The sequence below is a fragment of the Scyliorhinus torazame genome, chromosome 7, assembly GCF_047496885.1.
Source record: "Scyliorhinus torazame isolate Kashiwa2021f chromosome 7, sScyTor2.1, whole genome shotgun sequence".
In the NCBI taxonomy this organism is placed as follows: Eukaryota; Metazoa; Chordata; class Chondrichthyes; order Carcharhiniformes; family Scyliorhinidae; genus Scyliorhinus; species Scyliorhinus torazame.
In genome coordinates this window covers 299,389,180-299,414,951 of record NC_092713.1, presented here as the reverse complement: position 1 = coordinate 299,414,951, position 25,772 = coordinate 299,389,180, and the positions used below count along the sequence as shown (strand labels likewise).

Here is a 25,772-nt window from a genome sequence, read left to right as displayed (position 1 = left end):
CACGCCCATTTGAAAGGCAATGGATCTCAACGTTGCCACTCCGCTCAGCCCCAGTTCAAACATGTGTCTCGGGAACTGGAAGACGTAATGGGGGTGGGGACGATCACAACAACTATGTGGGATGGGGAGCAGGACACCCCCCTTCCTCTGAAGGAAAGTTCAAGGAAATGCTTGGATGAAAGAGCATACGTCTTTCATTAGTGGCTGCCGTTTAACTCACCACACCCACATCCTGGGGACTTATTTTTTGAATACGAATCTGTGCAAGTCATTCCCCGCCCTATCCAGCTCCTCCCCCCTGGGTTCAATATGAGCCCCCTTTCTTGGGTAACTGTCTGCGGGTCACAGCCTCAGGATAAGGGGCCGATCATTTAGGACTGAGATGAGGAGAAATTACTTTACTCAAAGGATTGTGAATCTTTGGAATTCTCTATCCCAGCGGGTTAGCCATTGAGGACTACAGCCAAGAAAAGGCCCTTCGGCCGATCATGTCTGTGCTGGCCCCCAAAAAAACACCGAACTAGTCTAATCCCATTCTCCAGCACTTGGCCCATAGTCTTGTATGTCTTGGGATCTAAACACTTCTTAAATGTTCTGAGGGTTTCTGCCTCCACCATCCTTTCAGGCAGCGAGTTCCAAACTCCCACTACCCTCTGGGTGAAAAAGTTTTTTCTCACATCCCCTCTAAACCTCCCGTCCCTTACCTCAAATCTATGCCTCCTGGTCATTGATTCCTTCCTGTCCGCTCTATGTCCTTCGTAATTTTATACATCTCAATCATGCCCCCCTCAGTCTCCTCTGCTCCAAGGAAAACAATCCAAGCTGATCCAATCTTTCTTCATAACTATAACTCTCCAGCCCAGGCAACATCCTGGTAAATCTCCTCTGCACCCTGTCCAGTGCTGACACATCCCTCCTATAATGTGGATTCCAGAACTGCACACAATACTCTAGCTGTGGCCTAACCAACGTTTTATACAGTTCCAGCATAACCTCCCTGCTCTTAAATTCTATGCCTCAGCTAATAAAGGCAAGTATACCATATGCCTTCTTAACACCTAATCCATCTGCTCTGCTACCTTAAGGGACCGGTGTACATGCATCCCAAGGTCCCTCTGATCCTCGGTGCTTCCCAGGGTCCTGCCGTTTATCATGTATTCGCTTGCCTTGTTTGTCCTGCCCAAGTGCATCGCCTCACACTTATCCAGATTGAATTCCATTTGCCACTGATCAGCCCATATGACCAGCCCATCTATACCCTCTTGTAATTTAAGCCTATCCTCCTCACTATTTACCACCCCACCAATTTTTATATCATCCGCGAACTTACTGATCAACCCTCTTGCATTCAAGGCAAAATCATTTATATAAACCACAAACAGCAAGGGCCCAAAACTGATCGCTATGGGACCCCTCAGGACACGGGTTCCAGTCAGAAAAGCCCCTCGACCATCACCCTCTGCTTCCTGCCGCTCAGCCAATTCTGGATTGAATTTGCCAAATTTCCTTTGATCCCACGGGCTTTTACCTTCGTTAACAGTCTCCCATGTGGGACCTTATCAAAAGCCTTGCTGAAGTCCAAGTAGACACCGTCAAACTCCCTCATCTGCACACCTGGTCACCTCTCTGAAAAAGTCAATCAAGTTGGTCAGACATTACTTCCCCTTAACAAAACAATGACTGTTCTTGATTAATCCCGGCCTCTCTAAATGCAGATTAACTCTCTCTCTCAGAATTGCTTCCATTAGTTACCCCAACACGAGGTTAGTTTCCTGATTGATCCCTTCCTCCCTTCTTGTGGATGTTCCATTATTGAATTAATTTAAGACTGGGATAGACAGACTTTTGGTCTCTCGGGGAATGAAGGGATATGTGGAGTGGGCGGGGCTGAGGGGGCGGCACGGTGGCACAGTGGTTAACACTCCGGGGAGCACCCGGAAGAAACCCACGCACAGGGTAGAACGTGCAGACTCCGCACAAGTGTGGCCCAAGCGGGAATCGAACCCGGGACCCTGGCGCTGTGAAGCAACAGTGCTGACCAGTGTGCCACCGTGCCGCCCACTTATGTGATTTATGTTCAGCTCGCGGAGGTTGAGATATTTAGACTGGGGGCAGCACGGTAGCATTGTGGATAGCACAATTGCTTCACAGCTCCAGGGTCCCAGGTTCGATTCCAGCTTGGGTCACTGTCTGTGCGGAGTCTGCACATCCTCCCCGTGTGTGCGTGGGTTTCCTCCGGGTGCTCCGGTTTCCTCTCACAGTCCAAAGATGTGCAGGTTAGGTGGATTGGCCATGATAAATTGCCCTTAGTGTCCAAAATTGCCCTTAGTGTTGGGAGGGGTTACTGGGTTATGGGGATAGGGTGGAGGTGTTGACCTTGGGTAGGGTGCTCTTTCCAAGAGCCGGTGTGGACTCGATGGGCCGAATGGCCTCCTTCTGCACTGTAAATTCTATGATCTCCTGTTTAGAGGTCAGGAATCAGTGTTGTTAAGTGTTCCCGGAAGAGGATCTGCTCTCGGTGCTGAGGTAGACTCCTCCTCTTTACTTTCTCTTCATCTTGCGCAGAGATCAAAGATTGCCGTCTTTGAGAAGATGTGGGCTTATATGAAGTCTGCCGAACCTTCAGTCTTTGTTAAGACCACTGAGGAAGGTGTAATCCGAGTAAGGAAATCCAAAGGGAAGTATGCCTATCTCCTCGAATCGACCATGAATGAGTACATTGAGCAGAGGAAGCCCTGTGATACCATGAAGGTTGGAGGTAACCTCGACTCCAAAGGATATGGAGTGGCTACACCAAAAGGTTCGCCCTTAAGGTGAGTGGACGAGTGTAACACTGGGAATGGACAAACTAATAGTGTAACACTGGGAACTAACACTCTGACAGCACAGTAATTGTAAGTAACATTGCTAACATTACCTAGAAAAGTAATTGACAGCATTATGATACAATAACATGAATTAACATTATTGTTAACTGACTCTGTTCTAGAATGGTGTTAGCACACTAACAATGTAATATAGCTAACTAATGTCTGTAATATTCTGCTGACTGTTTTGTTAATGAGACTGGATTGCTTCCCTCTGAACATTTTGAAAGTCGATGAGTTTTATTGATCTTTGTGTTTAATCTCTCTCAGCTTTTTATCTGAGTAAATCCTTAGTGAATCTTGTAACCATGACAATCTCCTCGTTTGGAAGAAACAATTTGTTCAGTAATGTTGGGTAATAATGCAGTTTGTTTTTGAGATTTGTTTTGTTGTTCTGAATGTAAAGACAGACATGAACATCCAAATATCACCAACCTGGCCCTATCCTGTCAGCCCCGCCCTGGCCCTATCCTGCCAGCCCCGCCCTGACCCATCCTGTCAGCCCCACCCTGCCCTATCTTGCCAGCCCTGCTCTGCCCCATCCTGCCAGCCCCACCCTGCCCTATCCTGCCAGCCCCACCCTGCCCCATCCTGCCAACCCCGCTCTGCCCTGTACTGCCACCCCACACTGCCCTATCCTGCCAGACCCACCCTGGCCCTATCCTGCCAGCCCCGCTCTGCCCTATCCTGCCAGCCCACACTGCCCTATCCTGCCAGCCCACACTGCCCTATCCTGCCAGCCCCGCCCGGGCCCTATACTGCCAGCCCCACTCTGCCCTATCCTGCCAACCCAGCTCTGCCCTATCCTGCCAGCCCCGCTCTGCCCTATCCTGCCAGCCCTGCCCTGGCCCTATCCTGCCAGCCCTTCCCTGGCCCTATCCTGCCAGCCCCACTCTGCCCTATCCTGCCGGCCCCACCCTGCCCTATCCTGCCAGCCCCGCTCTGCCCTATCCTGCCAGCCCCACTCTGACCTATCCTGCCAGCCCCGCTCTGCCCTATCCTGCCAGCCCCGCTCTGCCCTATCCTGCCAGCCCCGCTCGGCCCTATCCTGCCAGCCCCACCCTGCCCTATCCTGCCAGCCCACTCTGATCATCCTGCCAGCCCCGCTCTGCCCTATCCTGCCAGCCCCGCTCTGCCCTATCCTGCCAGCCCCACCCTGCCCTATCCTGCCAGCCCACTCTGCCTCATCCTGCCAGCCCCGCTCTTCCCTATCCTGCCAGCCCCACCCTGCCCTATCCTGCCAGCCCACTCTGCCTCATCCTGCCAGCCCCGCTCTTCCCTATCCTGCCTGCCCACTCTGCCCTATTCTGCCAGCCCCGCTCTGCTCTATCCTGCCAGCCCACTCTGCTCTATCCTGCCAGCCCACTCTGCCCTATCCTGCCAGCCCACTCTGCCCTATCCTGCCAGCCCACTCTGCCCTATCCTGCCATCCCCGCTCTGCCCTATCCTGCCAGCCCACTCTGTCCTATCCTGCCAGCTCCACCCCATCTTGCCAGCCCACTCTGCCCTATCCTGCCAGCCCACTCTGCCCTATCCTGCCAGCCCCGCTCTGCCCTATCCTGACAGCCCTGCTCTGCCCTATTCTGCCAGCCCCGCTCTGCCCTATCCTGCCAGCCCCACTCTGCCCTATCCTGCCAGCCCTGCTCTGCCCTATTCTGCCAGCCCACTCTGCCCTATCCTGCCAGACCTGCTCTGGCCCTATCCTGCCAGCCCTGCTCTGCCCTATCCTGCCAGCCCCGCCCTGCCCTATCCTGCCAGCCCACTCTGCCCTATCCTGCCAGCCCACTCTGCCCTATCCTGCCAGCCCACTCTGCCCTATCCTGCCAGCCCACTCTGCCCTATCCTGCCAGCCCACTCTGCCCTATCCTGCCATCCCCGCTCTGCCCTATCCTGCCAGCCCACTCTGCCCTATCCTGCCAGCTCCGCCCCATCTTGCCAGCCCACTCTGCCCTATCCTGCCAGCCCACTCTGCCCTATCCTGCCAGCCCCGCTCTGCCCTATCCTGCCAGCCCCGCTCTGCCCTATCCTGACAGCCCCACTCTGCCCTATCCTGCCGGCCCCACCCTGCCCTATCCTGCCAGCCCCGCTCTGCCCTATCCTGCCAGCCCCACTCTGACCTATCCTGCCAGCCCCGCTCTGCCCTATCCTGCCAGCCCCGCTCTGCCCTATCCTGCCAGCCCCGCTCGGCCCTATCCTGCCAGCCCCACCCTGCCCTATCCTGCCAGCCCACTCTGATCATCCTGCCAGCCCCGCTCTGCCCTATCCTGCCAGCCCCGCTCTGCCCTATCCTGCCAGCCCCACCCTGCCCTATCCTGCCAGCCCACTCTGCCTCATCCTGCCAGCCCCGCTCTTCCCTATCCTGCCAGCCCCACCCTGCCCTATCCTGCCAGCCCACTCTGCCTCATCCTGCCAGCCCCGCTCTTCCCTATCCTGCCTGCCCACTCTGCCCTATTCTGCCAGCCCCGCTCTGCTCTATCCTGCCAGCCCACTCTGCTCTATCCTGCCAGCCCACTCTGCCCTATCCTGCCAGCCCACTCTGCCCTATCCTGCCAGCCCACTCTGCCCTATCCTGCCATCCCCGCTCTGCCCTATCCTGCCAGCCCACTCTGTCCTATCCTGCCAGCTCCACCCCATCTTGCCAGCCCACTCTGCCCTATCCTGCCAGCCCACTCTGCCCTATCCTGCCAGCCCCGCTCTGCCCTATCCTGCCAGACCCGCTCTGCCCTATCCTGACAGCCCTGCTCTGCCCTATTCTGCCAGCCCCGCTCTGCCCTATCCTGCCAGCCCCACTCTGCCCTATCCTGCCAGCCCTGCTCTGCCCTATTCTGCCAGCCCACTCTGCCCTATCCTGCCAGACCTGCTCTGGCCCTATCCTGCCAGCCCTGCTCTGCCCTATCCTGCCAGCCCCGCCCTGCCCTATCCTGCCAGCCCACTCTGCCCTATCCTGCCAGCCCACTCTGCCCTATCCTGCCAGCCCACTCTGCCCTATCCTGCCAGCCCACTCTGCCCTATCCTGCCAGCCCACTCTGCCCTATCCTGCCATCCCCGCTCTGCCCTATCCTGCCAGCCCACTCTGCCCTATCCTGCCAGCTCCGCCCCATCTTGCCAGCCCACTCTGCCCTATCCTGCCAGCCCACTCTGCCCTATCCTGCCAGCCCCGCTCTGCCCTATCCTGCCAGCCCCACTCTGCCCTATCCTGCCAGCCCTGCTCTGCCCTATTCTGCCAGCCCACTCTGCCCTATCCTGCCAGCCCACTCTGCCCTATCCTGCCAGCCCCGCTCTGCCCTATCCTGCCAGCCCCGCTCTGCCCTATCCTGACAGCCCCGCTCTGCCCTATCCTGCCAGCCCCGCTCTGCCCTATCCTGCCAGCCCCACTCTGCCCTATCCTGCCATCCCCGCTCTGCCCTATCCTGCCAGCCCACTCTGCCCTATCCTGCCAGCTCCGCCCCATCTTGCCAGCCCACTCTGCCCTATCCTGCCAGCCCACTCTGCCCTATCCTGCCAGCCCCGCTCTGCCCTATCCTGACAGCCCCGCTCTGCCCTATCCTGCCAGCCCTGCTCTGCCCTATTCTGCCAGCCCCACTCTGCCCTATCCTGCCAGACCTGCTCTGGCCCTATCCTGCCAGCCCTGCTCTGCCCTATCCTGCCAGCCCCACTCTGCCCTATCCTGCCAGACCTGCTCTGGCCCTATCCTGCCAGCCCTGCTCTGCCCTATTCTGCCAGCCCCACTCTGCCCTATCCTGCCAGACCTGCTCTGGCCCTATCCTGCCAGCCCTGCTCTGCCCTACCTTGCCAGCCCCGCCCTACCCTATCCTGCCAGCCCACTCTGCCCTATCCTGCCAGCCCCGCCCTGCCCTATCCTGCCATCCCCGCTCTGCCCTATCCTGCCAGCCCACTCTGCCCTATTCTGCCAGCCCACTCTGCCCTATCCTGCCAGCCCACTCTGCTCCATCCTGCCAGCCCCGCCCTGCCCTATCCTGCCATCCCCGCTCTGCCCTATCCTGCCAGCCCTGCTCTGCCCTATTCTGCCAGCCCACTCTGCTCCATCCTGCCAGCCCCGCCCTGCCCTATCCTGCCATCCCCGCTCTGCCCTATCCTGCCATCCCCGCTCTGCCCTATCCTGCCAGCCCACTCTGCTCCATCCTGCCAGCCCAATGACATTTTTCTTTTATCCATGTGTGCGTCGAGCTCTGGAGCTGGATTCTTCCTCAATTCGGTGTTTCAGCTTCTTGTCAGTATTACTTTGCTTGAGGTGGTGAGCAGGTGGGGGAATTCTAATTGGAGGTGAAAGACCACCTTTACAGGGCTGGGTGGCGGGGATGTGGTACCCATAAGCAGCCATCGATGAGACGCCGGAATCTGAGCTGTTTGGCGGTGGCCTCGTGAAGTCTCATTAAACAGACCAAAGATTCCCTCAGCCATGGCTCAGCAGCTAGCAACCCCGCCCGTGATCCAGAAGGTCGTGAGTTCAAGTCCCAATCCTAGGGTTGCCAACTGTGATTCAATGTATTCCTGGAGGTTTCATCACATGACAATACAGCCAGTTGACCTCTGACTTCCTTCAACCTACGCTAATAGGAACACAAAAATACTCATTACACAATTGGATGGTGCCTGACTTTCCGCCAAATAGCCCCCCCCCCCATTTTCAAGTGTTTTATATCAGGTGTAGAGAAATATTCAAAGAAAAATTAGAAAATAAAAATCTATTTTTAATATCCCGACAGTGTTTCTCCAGAGCACTGGAGATTGGTCTTCAATTGCTGGAGGCTTCAGGCCAATTCTGGAGAGTTGGCAACCCGACCCACTCCAAGGAATTGAGTCTGTAAATTAAAGCTGGCACTCCAGTCCGCTCAGGGGCAATGTGGGATGGGTAATGATTCCTGGCCCTGCCAGCCATGCCCATGAACAAATCAAATACCGAGGGCATGATTCCGTGTCCGAGGTGTCACCTTTCCGGTGAGACGCGGAACCAGGGCCCCACCTGCCCTCTCTTGCCGGATGCAAATGTCCGCTGGTGCTATCTCAGCGAAGAGCAGGAGGGGTTTTGTTTTCCTGGCCAATATTCCTCACTCAACATCAGTGAAAACAGATGAGCCAGCCAATATCACATGACCATGACTTTCTTTGCAGCTTGCTGTTCACAAAAGGTCTCGTGATTTTCAACGCTGACTGCACTGGGGGGGGGGGGGGGGGGGGGAGTACTTCATTGGCTGGAAATCATTTTGTGACGTACTGGTGTCATAAAAGGTGCTATATAAATGAAATTCTTTCTATTACTGTGACTTTTTCAACACCTATCCCCTTCCCTTTATAAATGTTCTGACCTTTTACCATGTGACACACATGCCTTGTCCATCTTCTGCTGCTGAACATCAGGCCCCGACTGTAGAGTTCACGGCTGGATTCTCTGATTTTGCGGCTATGCCCGGAGGAGTCATCTGGTCTTACGAACAAAAGGTCGTCGCCGCCGCCCCCGCATCGATGCTCCGCCCGGTGGGGGGCTAGCAGGCGCGCCACATAAAGCCCCGGCTTTACCTGCCGATATGGACGCAGAACGCCCGGGTCCGTGGCCGCGCATGTGCCTGCCAGATAGTGCTCCACTGTAACCCCGCCTCGCCACCCCTGAACCACACACCCCAGCCCCCGCCTCAGCCCCCCCCCCTGCCAGCGGAACGGCTCCCCCCTTGACTGTGACAGCACTGAATACAGTCCACAGCCGCCGCGCCAGGTTCACGAACATTGAGAGGACACGTGTCCCACGCCGTCGGGAAGTCGGGCCATCGGGGACAGAGTATCGGGGGAGGCCCTCAGTCCTGAGGCCATCCCGCCGGCGTGCGCTGTAAAGTACGCCATTTTATGTAGGACAGAGCATCTGAAAAACGGCGCCGCCCTCGATTCGGCATAAAAACGGATTCTCCGGCCGAACGCGATTTCAGTATCCGCAATCGGAGAATCCCACCCCACATCTCTGTTCACCCCTTTCGACCCAAAGTGTTCGTATTCTGGACTGCTCCCATCAACCTGCTTGTCTCTTTGTCAAGGCCAATTAGGACCTGCAATTTGTCTTTTTTACATTTCACATCGGGTTCCGCCCCCGCTAACCCCACCCCCCCCCCAACCCCTCACAACTCCTGCGTCACCCCCTGCCACCTCCATCTTTCATCAGAAACATTCCCCACTTCACGCCCCGCTCCACTCTCTGACCTCCTCCACTTAGACACCAAGAGCTCACGTCCATGGCCACGCGGGGTTGGGGATGGCTGTTGAAGCCGTGCCTCACGTACTCCAGGGGAGAGCCCAGGAGGTCAGTGGACAGGTGGAGACGTGTGCTGCACAGTGTACAGGATGCAGCGTGAAAGGTGTAACCAGCACAGGTAATGGCAAACTCGCGCCATGTGCAAGGGTGTGTCCCAGTCGACAGCAACGAGTGTGGAGAGCAAATACCCCCGAGCGTTTGAGGGTTCACACACAATGGGGGGGGGGGTTCACTCGGAGGGAGGGCTGAGCGGGTTTATGGAGCAGGGGATTGTACACTGGAGTGTGAAAGAAGAAGAACATTAATATCGGATAAAGTCTGGGCTTCCCTGTTGTAAATGGGTGCGATCCGGGACAGGGGAATTCGATTTTTGGAAGTTCCCCTCCAGCCTGTGGTTTTGCTTTTGTGCCTCCCTGGGTTACACACTTAACTTCACTTCAGTATCCTGTATCACTCCTCCTTGTCTTCCTGTGAATGTTCTGACCTTTTTAACCCACTCTAGCTCTGTGCGAATGAATGACTCCGCTTCTGACTGCTGGTTGTTTTTATGGTCACGACTGATGAGTATGTTTTATCATTTCAAGAAATCCCGTAAACCTGGCAGTTCTTAAACTGAACGAGCAGGGCCTGTTGGACAAATTGAAAAACAAATGGTGGTACGACAAGGGGGAGTGCGGCAGTGGAGGCAGTGACTCCAAGGTCAGATTCAGTGTGGAAAACTAGTGGGTAAAGAATGAACATAATGCGTAACCAGCAAATTCAACCAAGCACTTGAGCCTCAGCACTGGGAAGGAAATTAACCCCGCCACAGCCATCTCATGCTCCTGACTAAAGCATCTTTAGAGGTGCCCCATTTATACAACTGAAGGGGTACTGTCAACATTCATCCTGTCTGTCTGTTTTGGTGGCTTTCCTGTGTGTCTCCAGCTCAGTGACTCTTAGGGGTTCCAATACTGCATCAAGATCTGGATTGTAGGCCTCTTTGTTGCTTCAGACTTTTCTGAGGGAGAAAAGTGTGAGGCCTCGGATAGGTACAGTCCCTGTCAGGAAGGGGGTAGAGTGCAGTCCACATCCAGGGTGTAGGAGGGGTACAGACTGTATCCGGGACAATGGAGGGGGTACAGTCTGTATCCGGGACAATGGAGGGGGTACAGTCTGTATCCGGGACAATGGAGGGGGTACAGTCTGTATCCGGGACAATGGAGGGGGTACAGTCTGTATCCGGGACAATGGAGGGGGTACAGTCTGTATCCGGGACAATGAAGGGGGTACGGTCTGTATCCGGGACAATGGAGGGGGTACAGTCTGAATCTGGGACAATGGAGAGGGTACAGTCTGTATCCGGGACAATGGAGGGGGTACAGTCTGTATCCGGGACAATGGAGGGGGTACAGTCTCTATCCGGGACAATGGAGGGGGTACAGTCTGCATCCGGGACAATGAAGGGGGTACGGTCTGTATCCGGGACAATGGAGGGGGTACAGTCTGAATCTGGGACAATGGAGAGGGTACAGTCTGTATCCGGGACAATGGAGGGGGTACAGTCTGTATCCGGGACAATGGAGGGGGTACAGTCTGTATCTGGGTCAATAGAGGGGGTACAGTCTCTATCCGGGACAATGGAGGGGGTACAGTCTGTGTCCGGGACAATGAAGGGGGTACGGTCTATATCCGGGACAATGGAGGGGGTACAGTCAGTATCCGGGACAATGGAGGGGGTACAGTCTGTATCCGGGACAATGGAGGGGTACAGTCTGTATCCGGGACAATGGAGGGGGTACAGTCTGTATCCGGTAAGGGGAAGGGGGTACAGTCGGTATCCGGGATGGGGAAGAGGGTAAAGTCTGTATCCGGGACGGGGAAGGGGGTACAGTCTGTATCCGGGATGTGGAAGGGGATACAGTCTGTATCCGGGATGGGGAAGGGGGTACAGTCTGTATCCGGGATGGGGAAGGGGGTACAGTCTGTATCCGGGATTGGGAAGGGGGTACAGTCTGTATCCGGGATGTGGAAGGGGGTACAGTCTGTATCCGGGATGGGGAAGGGGGTACAGTCTGTATCCGGGATTGGGAAGGGGGTACAGTCTGTATCCTGGATGGGGAAGGGGGTACAGTCTGTATTCGGGATGTGGAAGGGGGTGCAGTCAGTATCCGGGATGGGGAGGGGTACAATCTGTATCCGGGATTGGGAAGGGGGTACAGTCTGAAACAGGGATGGGGAAGGGGGTACAGTCTGTATCCGGGATGGGGAAGGGGGTACAGTCTGTATCCGGGATGGGGAAGGGGGTACAGTCTGTATTCGGGATGGGGAAGGGGGTACAGTCTGTAACCGGGATGGGGGAAGGGGGTACAGTCTGTATCCGGGATGGGGAAGGGGGTACAGTCTGTATCCGGGATGGGGAAGGGGGCACATTCTGTATCCGGGATGGGGAAGAGGGTACAGTCTGTATCCGGGATGGGGAAGAGGGTAAAGTCTGTGTCCGGGATGGGGAAGAGGGTACAGTCTGTATCCGGGATGGGGAAGAGGGTACAGTCTGTATCCGGAATGGGGAAGAGGGTACAGTCTGTATCCGAAATGGGGAAGAGGGTACAGTCTGTATCCAGGAGGGGAAGAGGTTACAGTCTGTATCCGGGATGGGGAAGAGGGTACAGTCTGAATCCGGGATGGGGAAGAGGGTACAGTCTGTATCCGGGATGGGGAAGCGGGTACAGTCTGTATCCGGGATGGGGAAGCGGGTACAGTCTGTATCCGGGATGGGGAAGAGAGTACAGTCTGTATCCGGGATGGGGAAGGGGGTACAGTCTGTGTCCGGGATGGGGTACAGTCTGTGTCCGGGATGGGGAAGAGGGGACAGTCAGTGTCCGGGATGGGGAAGAGGGTACAGTCTGTGTCCTGGATGGGGAAGAGGGTACAGTCTGTATCCGGGAAGGGGAAGGGGGTACAGTCTGTATCCGGGATGGGGAAGGGGGTACATTCTGTATCCGGGATGGGGAAGAGGGTACAGTCTGTATCCGGGATGGGGAAGAGGGTAAAGTCTGTGTCCGGGATGGGGAAGAGGGTACAGTCTGTATCCGGGATGGGGAAGAGGGTACAGTCTGTATCCGGAATGGGGAAGAGGGTACAGTCTGTATCCGAAATGGGGAAGAGGGTACAGTCTGTATCCAGGAGGGGAAGAGGTTACAGTCTGTATCCGGGATGGGGAAGAGGGTACAGTCTGAATCCGGGATGGGGAAGAGGGTACAGTCTGTATCCGGGATGGGGAAGCGGGTACAGTCTGTATCCGGGATGGGGAAGCGGGTACAGTCTGTATCCGGGATGGGGAAGAGGGTACAGTCTGTATCCGGGATGGGGAAGGGGGTACAGTCTGTGTCCGGGATGGGGTACAGTCTGTGTCCGGGATGGGGAAGAGGGGACAGTCAGTGTCCGGAATGGGGAAGAGGGTACAGTCTGTGTCCTGGATGGGGAAGAGGGTACAGTCTGTATCCGGGAAGGGGAAGAGGGTACAGTCTGTATCCGGGATGGGGAAGGGGGTACAGTCGGTATCCGGGATGGGGAAGAGGGTAAAGTCTGTATCCGGGACGGGGAAGGGGGTACAGTCTGTATCCGGGATGTGGAAGGGGATACAGTCTGTATCCGGGATGGGGAAGGGGGTACAGTCTGTATCCGGGATGGGGAAGGGGGTACAGTCTGTATCCGGGATTGGGAAGGGGGTACAGTCTGTATCCGGGATGTGGAAGGGGGTACAGTCTGTATCCGGGATGGGGAAGGGGGTACAGTCTGTATCCGGGATTGGGAAGGGGGTACAGTCTGTATCCTGGATGGGGAAGGGGGTACAGTCTGTATTCGGGATGTGGAAGGGGGTGCAGTCAGTATCCGGGATGGGGAGGGGTACAATCTGTATCCGGGATTGGGAAGGGGGTACAGTCTGAAACAGGGATGGGGAAGGGGGTACAGTCTGTATCCGGGATGGGGAAGGGGGTACAGTCTGTATCCGGGATGGGGAAGGGGGTACAGTCTGTATTCGGGATGGGGAAGGGGGTACAGTCTGTAACCGGGATGGGGGAAGGGGGTACAGTCTGTATCCGGGATGGGGAAGGGGGTACAGTCTGTATCCGGGATGGGGAAGGGGGTACATTCTGTATCCGGGATGGGGAAGAGGGTACAGTCTGTATCCGGGATGGGGAAGAGGGTAAAGTCTGTGTCCGGGATGGGGAAGAGGGTACAGTCTGTATCCGGGATGGGGAAGAGGGTACAGTCTGTACCCGGAATGGGGAAGAGGGTACAGTCTGTATCCGAAATGGGGAAGAGGGTACAGTCTGTATCCAGGAGGGGAAGAGGTTACAGTCTGTATCCGGGATGGGGAAGAGGGTACAGTCTGAATCCGGGATGGGGAAGAGGGTACAGTCTGTATCCGGGATGGGGAAGCGGGTACAGTCTGTATCCGGGATGGGGAAGCGGGTACAGTCTGTATCCGGGATGGGGAAGAGAGTACAGTCTGTATCCGGGATGGGGAAGGGGGTACAGTCTGTGTCCGGGATGGGGTACAGTCTGTGTCCGGGATGGGGAAGAGGGGACAGTCAGTGTCCGGGATGGGGAAGAGGGTACAGTCTGTGTCCTGGATGGGGAAGAGGGTACAGTCTGTATCCGGGAAGGGGAAGGGGGTACAGTCTGTATCCGGGATGGGGAAGGGGGTACATTCTGTATCCGGGATGGGGAAGAGGGTACAGTCTGTATCCGGGATGGGGAAGAGGGTAAAGTCTGTGTCCGGGATGGGGAAGAGGGTACAGTCTGTATCCGGGATGGGGAAGAGGGTACAGTCTGTATCCGGAATGGGGAAGAGGGTACAGTCTGTATCCGAAATGGGGAAGAGGGTACAGTCTGTATCCAGGAGGGGAAGAGGTTACAGTCTGTATCCGGGATGGGGAAGAGGGTACAGTCTGAATCCGGGATGGGGAAGAGGGTACAGTCTGTATCCGGGATGGGGAAGCGGGTACAGTCTGTATCCGGGATGGGGAAGCGGGTACAGTCTGTATCCGGGATGGGGAAGAGGGTACAGTCTGTATCCGGGATGGGGAAGGGGGTACAGTCTGTGTCCGGGATGGGGTACAGTCTGTGTCCGGGATGGGGAAGAGGGGACAGTCAGTGTCCGGAATGGGGAAGAGGGTACAGTCTGTGTCCTGGATGGGGAAGAGGGTACAGTCTGTATCCGGGAAGGGGAAGAGGGTACAGTCTGTATCCGGGATGGGGAAGAGGGTACAGTCTGTATCCGGGATGGGGAAGGGGGTACAGTCTGTATCCGGGATGGGGAAGGGGGTACAGTCTGTGTCCGGGATGGGGAAGAGGGTACAGTCTGTATCCGGGATGGGGAAGGGGGTACAGTCTGTGTCCAGGATGAGGAAGGGGGTACAGTCTGTGTCCGGGATGGGGAAGAGGGTACAGTCTGTGTCCGGGATGGGGAAGGGGGTACAGTCTGTGTCCGGGATGGGGAAGAGGGTACAGTCTGTGTCCGGGATGGGGAAGAGGGTACAGTCTGTGTCCGGGATGGGGAAGAGGGTACAGTCTGTATCCGGGATGGGGAAGAGAGTACAGTCTGTATCCGGGATGGGGAAGCGGGTACAGTCTGTGTCCGGGATGGGGAGGAGGGTACAGTCTGTATCCGGAATGAGGAAGAGGGTACAGTCTGTGTCCAGGATGGGGAAGAGGGTACAGTCTGTATCCGGAATGGGGAAGGGGGTACAGTCTGTATTCGGGATGTGGAAGGGGGTGCAGTCAGTATCCGGGATGGGGAGGGGTACAATCTGTATCCGGGATGGGGAAGGGGGTACAGTCTGTAACCGGGATGGGGAAGGGGGTACAGTCTGTATCCGGGATGGGGAAGGGGGTACAGTCTGTATCCGGGATGGGGAAGGGGGTACAGTCTGTATTCGGGATGGGGAAGGGGGTACAGTCTGTAACCGGGATGGGGGAAGGGGGTACAGTCTGTATCCGGGATGGGGAAGGGGGTACAGTCTGTATCCGGGATGGGGAAGGGGTACATTCTGTGTCCGGGATGGGGAAGAGGGTACAGTCTGTATCCGGAATGGGGAAGAGGGTACAGTCTGAATCCGGGATGGAGAAGAGGGTACAGTCTGTATCCAGGAGGGGAAGAGGTTACAGTCTGTATCCGGGATGGGGAAGAGGGTACAGTCTGAATCCGGGATGGGGAAGAGGGTACAGTCTGTATCCGGGATGGGGAAGCGGGTACAGTCTGTATCCGGAATGGGGAAGAGGTTACAGTCTGTATCCGGGATGGGGAAGGGGGTACAGTCTGTATCCAGGATGGGGAAGAGGGTACAGTCTGTGTCCGGGATGGGGAAGAGGGTACAGTCTGTGTCCGGGATGGGGAACAGGGTACAGTCTGTGTCCGGGATGGGGAAGAGGGTACAGTCTGTATCTGGGATGGGGAAGGGGGTACAGTCTGTGTCCGGGATGGGGAAGAGGGTACAGTCTGTGTCCGGGATGGGGAACAGTCTGTGTCCGGGATGGGGAAGAGGGGACAGTCTGTGTCCGGGATGGGGAAGAGGGTACAGTCTGTGTCCTGGATGGGGAAGAGTGTACAGTCTGTATCCGGGATGGGGAAGAGGGTACAGTCTGTATCCGGGATGGGGAAGAGGGTACAGTCTGTATCCGGGATGGGGGAGTGGGTACAGTCTGTATCCGGGATGGGGGAGTGGGTACAGTCTGTATCCGGGATGGGGAAGGGGGTACAGTCTGTGTCCGGGATGGGGAAGAGGGTACAGTCTGTATCCGGGATGGGGAAGGGGGTACAGTCTGTGTCCGGGATGGGGAAGGGGGTACAGTCTGTGTCCGGGATGGGGAAGAGGGTACAGTCTGTCTCCGGGATGGGGAAGGGGGTACAGTCTGTGTCCGGGATGGGGAAGAGGGTACAGTCTGTGTCCGGGATGGGGAAGAGGGTGCAGTCTGTGTCCGGGATGGGGAAGGGGGTACAGTCTGTGTCCGGGATGGGGAAGAGGGTACAGTCTGTATCCGGAATGGGGAAGGGGGTACAGTCTGTGTCCGGGATGGGGAGGAGGGTACAGTCTGTATCCGGAATGGGGAAGAGGGTACAGTCTGTGTCCGGGATGTGGAAGAGGGTACAGTCTGTATCCGGAATGGGGAAGAGGGTACAGTCTGTTTCCGGAATGGGGAAGAGGGTACAGTCTGTATCCGGGATGGGGAAGAGGGTACAGTCTGTGTCCGGGATGGGGAAGAGGGTACAGTCTGTGTCCGGGATGGGGAAGAGGGGACAGTCTGTATCCGGGATGGGGAAGAGGGTACAGTCTGTGTCCAGGTTGGGGAAGAGGGTACAGTCTGTATCCGGGATGGGGTACAGTCTGTGTCCGGGATGGGGAAGGGGGTACAGTCTGTGTCCGGGATGGGGAAGGGGGTACAGTCTGTGTCCGGGATGGGGAAGGGGGTACAGTCTGTGTCCAGGATGGGGAAGAGGGTACAGTCTGTGTCCAGGATGGGGAAGAGGGTACAGTCTGTATCCGGGATGGGGTACAGTCTGTGTCCGGGATGGGCTGAACAGAAGTCTAACGCTGTCCCAGTTCGATGATTGGAGGTTTTTGGTCAATCCCCCACATTCTGACCCGGAAGGTACAGACTGTCCTGCCTGGCATTATCCTGATGTTGACCCCTCTCCCCACCAGGCACCAATCCTAATCCTGAGGGGAATGTGTGATGTTCCATGCTTTCTCTCCAAAATTGGTGGCGAGTCTGACAGATCAAGTTTAACTGCAGTCGAGGGTTTACTATTTCCTGACCCTCCTTTCTGGAGACAGTTGTCTATAATTTACAACCTCATCACCCAAAAACAGTCCGTAAATAAATTCAGGGACCCACTGTCAGAATCACTGGTTGAGCCTGGGGTGCAGGTTTGAAAACAGTATAGTGACTGACTTGTGACACAGATTCAACCCACCTGTCCTTACCTGACTCACCTGAGGAAGGAGCTGCGCTCCTAAAGCTAGTGACTCCAAACAAACCTGTTGGACTTTAACCTGGTGTTGTAAGACTTCTTACTGTACCCACCTGCCCTTCGACAGTGAATGCACTGGAGAGGTCTCCATTCAGGCAGCGGTGACAGAGACGCTCCATCAGCAAGCACTACGCTAACCGGCACGGTTGCACAGTGGTTATCACTGCTGCCTCACAGCTCCAGGGTCCTTGGTTCAATTCCGGCCTCGAGTGACTGTCTGTGTGGAGTTTGCACTTTCTCCCCGTGTGTGTGCGTGCATTTCCTCCGGGTGCTCCCACAGTCCAAAGATGTGTAGGTTAGGTGGATTGGCCGAGCTAGATTGCCCCTTCGTGTCCAAAGGTTAGGTGGGGTTAGGGGATAGGGTGGAGGCGTGGATTAAGTAGGGTGCTCTTTCCAAGGGCCGGTGCAGACTCGACGGGCTGAATGGCCTCCATCTGCACTATAAATTTGATGATAACGGATGCCCCAATCACACAGCTGCTCTGGACTTGCTTCCAGGATTCTGAACCCTTCATTCTGTCCCGATTTGCGATCATGTGAAAGAAACTAATGGGCAGCTTCAAAGTGGGCGTGCCATTACCCCAGACCCTGGCAGTTCCTGGTGTTGTTTTCCAATGTCTATTGTATCCATGTGGCCTGATGTGTCCCAGCTGAGGGTATATATCTGCTTTGATCTCCCAGCCTTCGCCAAGTGGTGGCTGGAGACTGCTGGTTACGCATAGTGATAGAGTTTTGCACATCCGGCTGGGCACAGTGGGTCAGGTGGGACACCCCAGCCAGATGGAGCACTGAGCAACTATCACTTGGAATTGTGAATCAGTAATGTATTTTGTAATGGATAACATAAAATAACATTGATAATGTTATTTATGTTATGTTTCACGTGAAGAAATCGAGTAAACCTTGCAGTATTGAAACTCAGTGAGCAAGGCATCTTAGACAAGCTGAAAAACAAATGGTGGTACGATAAAGGTGAATGTGGAAGCAAGGACTCCGGCAGTAAGGTTAGTCGCCGCACCGTAACACACGTAACGCATGCTAACCGGAGGGGGGCCCGCTAATAAAGCACAGAGGCCACACTCACACGGCTCACAGTCAGTCAGCTGAAGGAGCCAACTGGGAGGATACCTTAGCGATCCAGAGAGGGGAAAACGCACCAGAGCTGGCACCACAACATTTGGTGGGGTACGATCACCAGGGGGTTCAATGTCGAACTGCACAGAGACTGGTCCATGCCCGTCTTTGCACGCCTCGCCAGCCTCCTCCCAACCCCATCCTCATCGAGCCCCATCGACACATCCTTCTTCAAAAGCAAAATGCTGGAAATGTGAAATTAAATGCGGAAAATGTTGGAAACACTCGCCAGGTCGGGCAGCAGCTGTGGAGAGAGAAACAGAATTGATATTTTAGATTAATTACCCTTATCCGATCTCCGATGAAGCGTCATTGACCTAAAACTGAACCTGTTTCTCTCCACGATGCTGCTGAATGATTCCAGAATTTTCTGTTTTTATAATACAGCTTTCTGTTCCATTTCCCCCTCATATACATTTCTAACTTTCCCTTAAATGCATCCATACTATTGCATATTCTCACCGCCCCCTGGATAGAGATCTCTCCTGAATTCCGTTTTGGATGCATGAGTCCCTAGCCGAGTTTTGGTAAGTAGAAAGGTCTTCTCTACGCCTGCCCTTTTAATCCCTCACATAATCTCAAAGAGCTCCAGCAGGTCAGTCCTTTGTTTTCACTGGCCTAGAAAAAGGAACCGCAGGCTGTGCAACCTTTCCTGATAGTTACGCTGAGTAACATGTTTTCCTATTTACAGTGGCACTAACACTGGGCTCCCTGTAATGGGTTTTATTATCTCGCTAATCGCACATTATTCAATTGCTGCCAGTCACAGTGAAGCTGCTGTGACTCCACTGGCATCTCATTCTCTCACTTCGGTCCCTCCTGCTCACTTGCTTATTCCTGCCTTGTCTCAGTCTAATACTCAAAGCCGTTTTGTGTAACTTTGCGAGGATCGGTGCAACTGTTCAACACTAGCTGTGGACCCATTTCTTGCACAATCTCTGGCAAGGCACGTCTGCATCCAAATTCCTCACACACATCCTCCTGTCAGTGTTAACCCCCTGCATCCCAACAAGGTTGCATCTAGTCACAGATCACGTGCCTATCTGGGTATTTTAGAAGACCGCACCCAGCTTGGACTGTGAAATGAAATGAAAATTGCTTATTGTCACAAGTAGGCTTCAATGAAGTTACTGTGAAAGGCCCCTAGTCGCCACATTCCGGCGCCTGGTACGGGAATTGAACCGTGCTACTGGCCTGCCTTGGTCTGCTTTCAAAGCCAGCGATTTAGCCCAGTGAGCTAAACCAGCCCCAGAATGTGATGAGAGGGTGAGGTGTCTGGGCAATTGGTATCCACCTGCTAACGTGGACCATTAGCGGTAATGAGTGACAGGCGGATGTTTGTTAACCCTTCATCCGCCATTGTGCTTGAACGCAGGGGTCACAGACATGAGTCCCCAGAGATACATTCGGGGTTGACACAACGCCAATAAACAGCGAACCGCTCTCTCAGATCACTTCGCTTTTTTTTTTGTTTGACAATAATTTGATGTTTTTAAAAAATTTTAAATAATTTAATGGGCGCTGCAGTTTAGAACAGCCCCGGTTGGGGTTTAATGTGAGTGGTTTGTGGCCATTCCAGGCTGACCTTTTAAAGCTAACTCTGCACCAGGCTGCCCCATCTACAGCTGGCCCACCCATCAGGTCAATAACTCATTCATTCATCGGTGTGGATAATTAAAAAGATCAAAACCAACAGCTCAGGCACACTGAGGTATGTGAGTGACTGAGCTGTATGTCTGACCTGCTATGTCCCTCAAGGGGGTGCCAGTCAGTGCTCAGTGCCTGGGGACCTCCTCATTACCTCCCAATGAGTGACGCATGGCCAGTTTGTGTTCACTGATTCTTTACTCAAAATAATTAATTTCCCAATCATAGGTTACAAACTGAGCAGCCCCCCCCCCCCCCCCCGCACCACAGTTTCCCCACTCTGTGCCCCCAATGCCGCCCCCTGCCACATTCAATCGCTAAAGACCCCGACATCTAGTGTCCTGTATGTTCCTTACACACTATCTCCAAACTCCATCCAAAATGGTGCTTCATGGGGGACATTTGTCACTTTTAAATCCCCCCAACATATCAGAATGTGCTAATAATGGTAAAAAACGGTGCGTCCTTTGGCTTCAGGAAGCAAGTTAGTGACTGAGATAAACTGTATGGAATTTGTGAACTTGCCAGTGTGGGCTCGACCTTGGCTTTCTGCATTGGAGGAAAATGACTCAGCCCATTTGCCGTCGCTCCCCCATTTTATTTCCATTTCTGAACCTGCTGTCTCCTGGCTCCCAGAATGAATCAAAGCCAAGTTCAACCCGTAACTCAAGTTCTTCTTCGGTGTTTGTTTTGTTGTGAACCTATTCTGAGTAAATTTATCCTTTCCTTCGCCTCATTCAGGACAAGACGAGTGCGCTGAGCCTGAGTAACGTAGCAGGGGTTTTCTACATCCTGATTGGTGGCCTTGGGCTGGCAATGCTCGTGGCCCTGGTGGAGTTCTGTTACAAGTCAAGGACAGAAGCAACACGTATGAAGGTGACCAATCATTACACAACCACCTGGCACAATTCAGGGGCATGGGCGGACTTGACAAACTTGCATGTGTTTTGGAATGGAAAGCAAATCAGCTGAAGGAGCCAAGCCCTTGCCGCTTAGTTTAACCCATGTTGGAATGGGGGATGCGAGATGGGTGTGGAACACGGTGCAGAGACATGGAGGAGCGGCAAGGAGCAGGTGGTGAGGGGGCACTTTGAGATGGGGATGCTGAGACAGCTGGAGGGATGGCTGGGGTGGAACAGCAGGGGTTTGGGATGGGCAATCGCAATGGGAGAAGCACAGGTGGGTGCGACAGGACGGTTTTATGGAGTGGATAACAGAGCATGAGATGGGGATGAATCGATGGGAGGGTGGGACAGAGGAATTTGGGACACGAGGCGGAAGGAGGGTGTGGGACAGATGTGGGGAAGGGAGGGTGAGGCAGAGGACACTTGGGACAGCGGTGTTAGACCTCCTGGTCAAAGAGAGGAATGGGGAGATGGTGGCGGGATGGAGGGAGTTTGAGACAGGAGGGTAAGACAGGGAGATCTGGGATGCAGGAATGTGGGATGGGAAGGAGATGGGGTAGGATGGGAAGTTTGGAATGCGAGATATGGGATGGGCAGATGTGGGACAGTAGGGATTTAGGAGATGAGGAGACGGTGGCCTATTTGTAATGTCACTGGACAAGAAATTAGTCCAGGCTAATGCTCTGGTGACACAGGTTCAATTCCTACCACAGCAGCTGATGGAATTTAAATTCAATCAATAAATTCAATTAATCAATAAAAGTCTAGAATTTTTTTTTTTAATTTAGAGTACCCAATTATTTTTTTCCAATTAAGGGGCAATTTAACGTGACCAATCCACCTAACGTGCACATCTTTGGGTTGTGGGGGTGAAACCCACGCAGACATGGGGAGAATGTGCAAACTCCACACGGACAGTGACGCAGGGCCGGGATTCGAACTCGGATCCTCGGCGCCGCAGTCCCAGTGCTAACCACTGTGCCACATGGATAAAAGTCTAGAATGAAGGAACATCTCAGTGATGGAGACCACTCACTATCATCGATTGTCATAAAAAACCATTTGGTTCATAATACTCTTTAGGGGAAGAAATCTGCCATCCTTAGTCTGACCTACATGTGACTCCAGACCCACAGCAATGTGGTTATGTGGTTGATACCTAACTGCTCTCACTGGGCAATCAATTATTATTAATTAGGGATGGGGAATAAATGCTGACATTGCCAGTGATGTCCATATCCCATTAAAAAATAAATGAAACAAAAAGGATAACTTTTATGTTATTTACTCCCCGCTGTTCCTGCCAGCTTTGCAAGATTAACATTAGAGCATCTAACAAATCAGTCTTTCATTCCTAACATCAGTCTTCTACCCTGCAACCCCCCTCACCATGGAGTAAAATAGGTGGACCAGTTGTAACTGGGTGCAAGGTTAACCTGGTGGCTGCTGCCATTCACCAATGAAGCAGCAGCCACAATATTAACCGATGTGGGAGTGGAACAACCAAAGAGTTTGAAGCTTGCTGCTAAAATGGCATGTCTTTGGCAGTGTAGATAGACCTTCATTCTTTGCTTTGGATGCAATGCAGGATGCAAGAGGTGGAGAATACCAGATCCAGACACACACAGCTGAAATGTGCAGGTCATCCATTGCCAGAATAAAATGCTCAATGCACTTTGCGTATCCATATAATCTTTTGTAAAAAGCTTATGCAAAGAACAAATTGCAGAAATACCCGCTCCAGGGAGCTCAATAACAATTAGACAAACTCAATCCTATCATGCAGAGTGCTACACTCAGCAGCCCCCAGAGTTCATGTGGTTCTGATTCTCCACCTCTCATTTATAATTGATCCTCGTTTACCAGACAGCTGTCTCCTTCTGTCACAGAAAGTGCCTAATCTTCTCCCCGGGTACTCATTCCAATTACCTCTAATTATATTTCCCTGCGATTTCATTAAATCAGATTTTAATCTGTCTGATGCATGGGCGAATTGGAGCCATTCTCTTACACCGATACCGTGGTGAAAAATCACCATTCGTCGGCTTGCATTTCACTGTTGCAAGACCTCAACTAATTCCTCCGATAGTTTCTCATGTCCTCTCCACATTCACTGGAACCCCAGTACCACGTTCCCCCAGTCTAATGCCCCATCCCCAGGAACCCTCTTTGTGCAATAGGCATCCAACCAACTACCCCCGAACTCAACCGACCAATCTCCAGGAACTCAAATCATCTTCCGCCTGCCCTGACGGCACTCACTCTCCCACCCTGACATTACCTCGGCCTCCCTGTCAGTTTATTTTCCATTCCCAGGTTTCATTTGTGGTTATGTCAGTTGTGGATTTGTGGTTATGTCAGTTGTGGGTTCATATCCTACCAGAAATCTTTAACGGACGTATGAGGAGAGAATGAACCAGTTAGGATTGTGTTCGCTGGAGTTCAGAAGAATGAGGGGGGGATCTCATAGAAGCCTATAAAATTCTAACAGGACTAGACAGGGTCGTGCAAGAGGATGTTCCCGATTGGGGGGGGGGGGTCCAGAACCAGGAGTTACAGTCTGAGGACATGGCATTGACCATTTAGGACAGAGATGAAGAGAAATTTCTTCACCCAAAGAGTGATGAGCCTGTGGAATTTGTTACCACAGAAAGTAGTTGAGGCCAATGCAGTATGTTTTCAAGAGCCAGTTAGATATTGTACTTGGGGTGAAGGGGATCAAAGGATATGGGGGGAGGGCAGGATTAGGTTATGGAGTTGGATGATAGGCCATAATGAATGGTGGAGCAGGCTTGAGGGGCTGAATGGCCTCCTTCTAGTTTCTATGTTTAACTCTTGGTAACTGCATCCGTTATCTTACCTAGTATTTGCTATCCTTCCTCTCAGCAGCTTTCGATAAGTGAAGCGATGAGGAACGCAGAGAGGGTCCCAGCACAGGGAGGCACCGGAGAGAACGGGCGCCTTGTAACCCATGACTACAGCAAGTCCATGCAATCCTTACCCCGCATGAGCCATACGAGTGGAATGAGCCTCGGTGCCACAGGGATCTCATAACGTCGCCAAGCAACCGAAAACAACCCAGGAATGGCTCCGTGAACTGAACATACAACTTATGGGGACTTTTTAAAATAACAATCTTCAATTAAGGAAATCTTCAAAAAAAAATTGTTGCAAAATATTGTAAAGCTGCGATAATTGGGAGGAGGACTCTGGGAGTAAGATCTATATCAAACTATTCCGCGTGGGAGCAGAATTGTGTCTGTTTATCTTCGATGGACCATTTCTTTCTAGTCGGTGTTTAGTATTTCTGACAGGAATCATGATCTTGCATTAACTGCTGTGTCTGACGGAGTTAGCCACAGGGAAGCTCATTCCTACTGATCACTAATCCACTCCCGGTACTATGTCCAGCTCTCACACAATTCATAAATATTCGAACTGCATTCGCTCCAGTTTAAGAATATTCAGTCCAGAGAAAAAGAGCAGGGAGCTAATGATTAAATACAAAAAGAAGTGGAATAAATTGCTGGGGAGGGGTGGGGGGGGTGGGGGGGTGGAATGACAATAGAAAAGTGAAGGGAAGAATGAAGTAAATTAATCAAGTGGAATGATAGTGCTGAGAGGGTTGTGAGTGATATTGTGCTGGTTTGAAGTTTTGCTTTTATTAAAGCTCAGATAATTACAAAATGTCAAGAAAATGAAGGTCCTGACTTTGAAATATTAAACACAGCTTCTTCTTCAGGTCATTCTTCACTTCAAGTGACTTTCGCTGAATATTATTTCAAATCACCCTTAAAGAGACAAAAAAAGTGTTAAAGTTTTTTTAACAGCATTCCCTAATGAAGCAGTATTTCTGTCTCTGTGTAGGATTCTCTCTTGTTAGGTAGTTGCTATTTGCTGTTACATGCTGTGAATTGTGCATCAGCTTTTACAGCTCGTCATTGGTGGAGATGTTTGTTTCTGTGTTTCTCGAGGCTCATTTAACAGTTGACCATCTGTTAACAGGCACAGGGCCCAGAGATGGACAACAGTCTGACAACAGATGTCATTCAAAACACTCTATGGTCTCAGTTGCACTTTGGAGTGGTTTAAAACAGTTTTATATAATTGTTTGTACAAGGACATTAAACTAAATATACATTATAACCGCCTCTTCTAATATCTGAAAACTGGAGCAAATGCTTCACCTAATGCGGTGGAAATATTGTAAGGCAGTAATGTGAGCAAGCACATCATTAATGCCTCTCTCACGCTCATTTATAATGTTGTATATTATTATGTTATATCTTGTGGATTACATATATAAGAAATATATCCTATACTATATGAGATAATATAATAATATAGTAAGATTATGGGCAGCATTCTCTGGCCTCCCAGCTACGTGCTTCTCAGCAGGGGGAGGTGACCCACTTTTCGCTGGCACTGGGGTCTTCTGCTCCCGCTGCTGCCAATGGGAATTCCCATTGAAGCCACCCGACGCCACCGGGAAAATCGCGTGCGGAGGTCTATTGCCAGCGGGATCAGAGAATCTCGCCACCAGCAGAGGGCCAGAATTCCCTCCTACATCTTATATTATCCATAGATATATTTGCATCAATTCATAGAAACATTACATTGTAGAATATTGAGCACAGAAATTTAAGCTATCCAATTTGTCCCCCTTCTCTTTCCCCAGTGCCCTGCAAATGTTTCCCCTTCAAGAATGTAGTGACTACCGAATCTTTTACCATAATCCCCCATTCCAGATTGTAACAACTCGCAGCTTAACAAATATTCATCTCCCCTCTTTATTCTCTTTTGCTAATCACCTGAACTCTTTGTTTCTGCTTACGGACCTCTTGCCACTGCAAATGGTTTCTGATCACACACTCTATCAAAATCCTTCGTCATTCGAAACACCTCCATTAAATATCTCCTTAACCTCCTGGCTCAAAGGA

The 25,772-nt window shown here is 53.0% G+C and overlaps 1 protein-coding gene across 5 annotated transcripts in view; it reads left to right on the top strand.

The window, feature by feature from the left end:
* LOC140427122 (glutamate receptor 1-like) overlaps positions 1-24,978 on the top strand; it is a 310,380-nt gene extending 285,402 nt beyond the window's left edge. The window contains exons 13-16 of one of the 5 annotated variants that reach the window (XR_011948394.1): positions 2,566-2,813; positions 9,711-9,825; positions 18,036-18,150; positions 20,669-20,803. Coding sequence is in view for 4 of the 5 variants with exons in the window: in XM_072512660.1 (XP_072368761.1) it covers positions 2,566-2,813; positions 18,036-18,150; positions 20,669-20,803; positions 23,719-23,886 (666 nt within the window). In the remaining variant the exon portion in view is untranslated. Of the gene's footprint in view, positions 1-2,565; positions 2,814-9,710; positions 9,826-18,035; positions 18,151-20,668; positions 20,804-23,718 lie in introns of those variants that run through there. The other 4 variants (XM_072512660.1, XM_072512659.1, XM_072512662.1 and 1 more) reach the window with 4 other exon arrangements.
* The last annotated feature ends 794 nt before the right edge of the window (positions 24,979-25,772 follow it).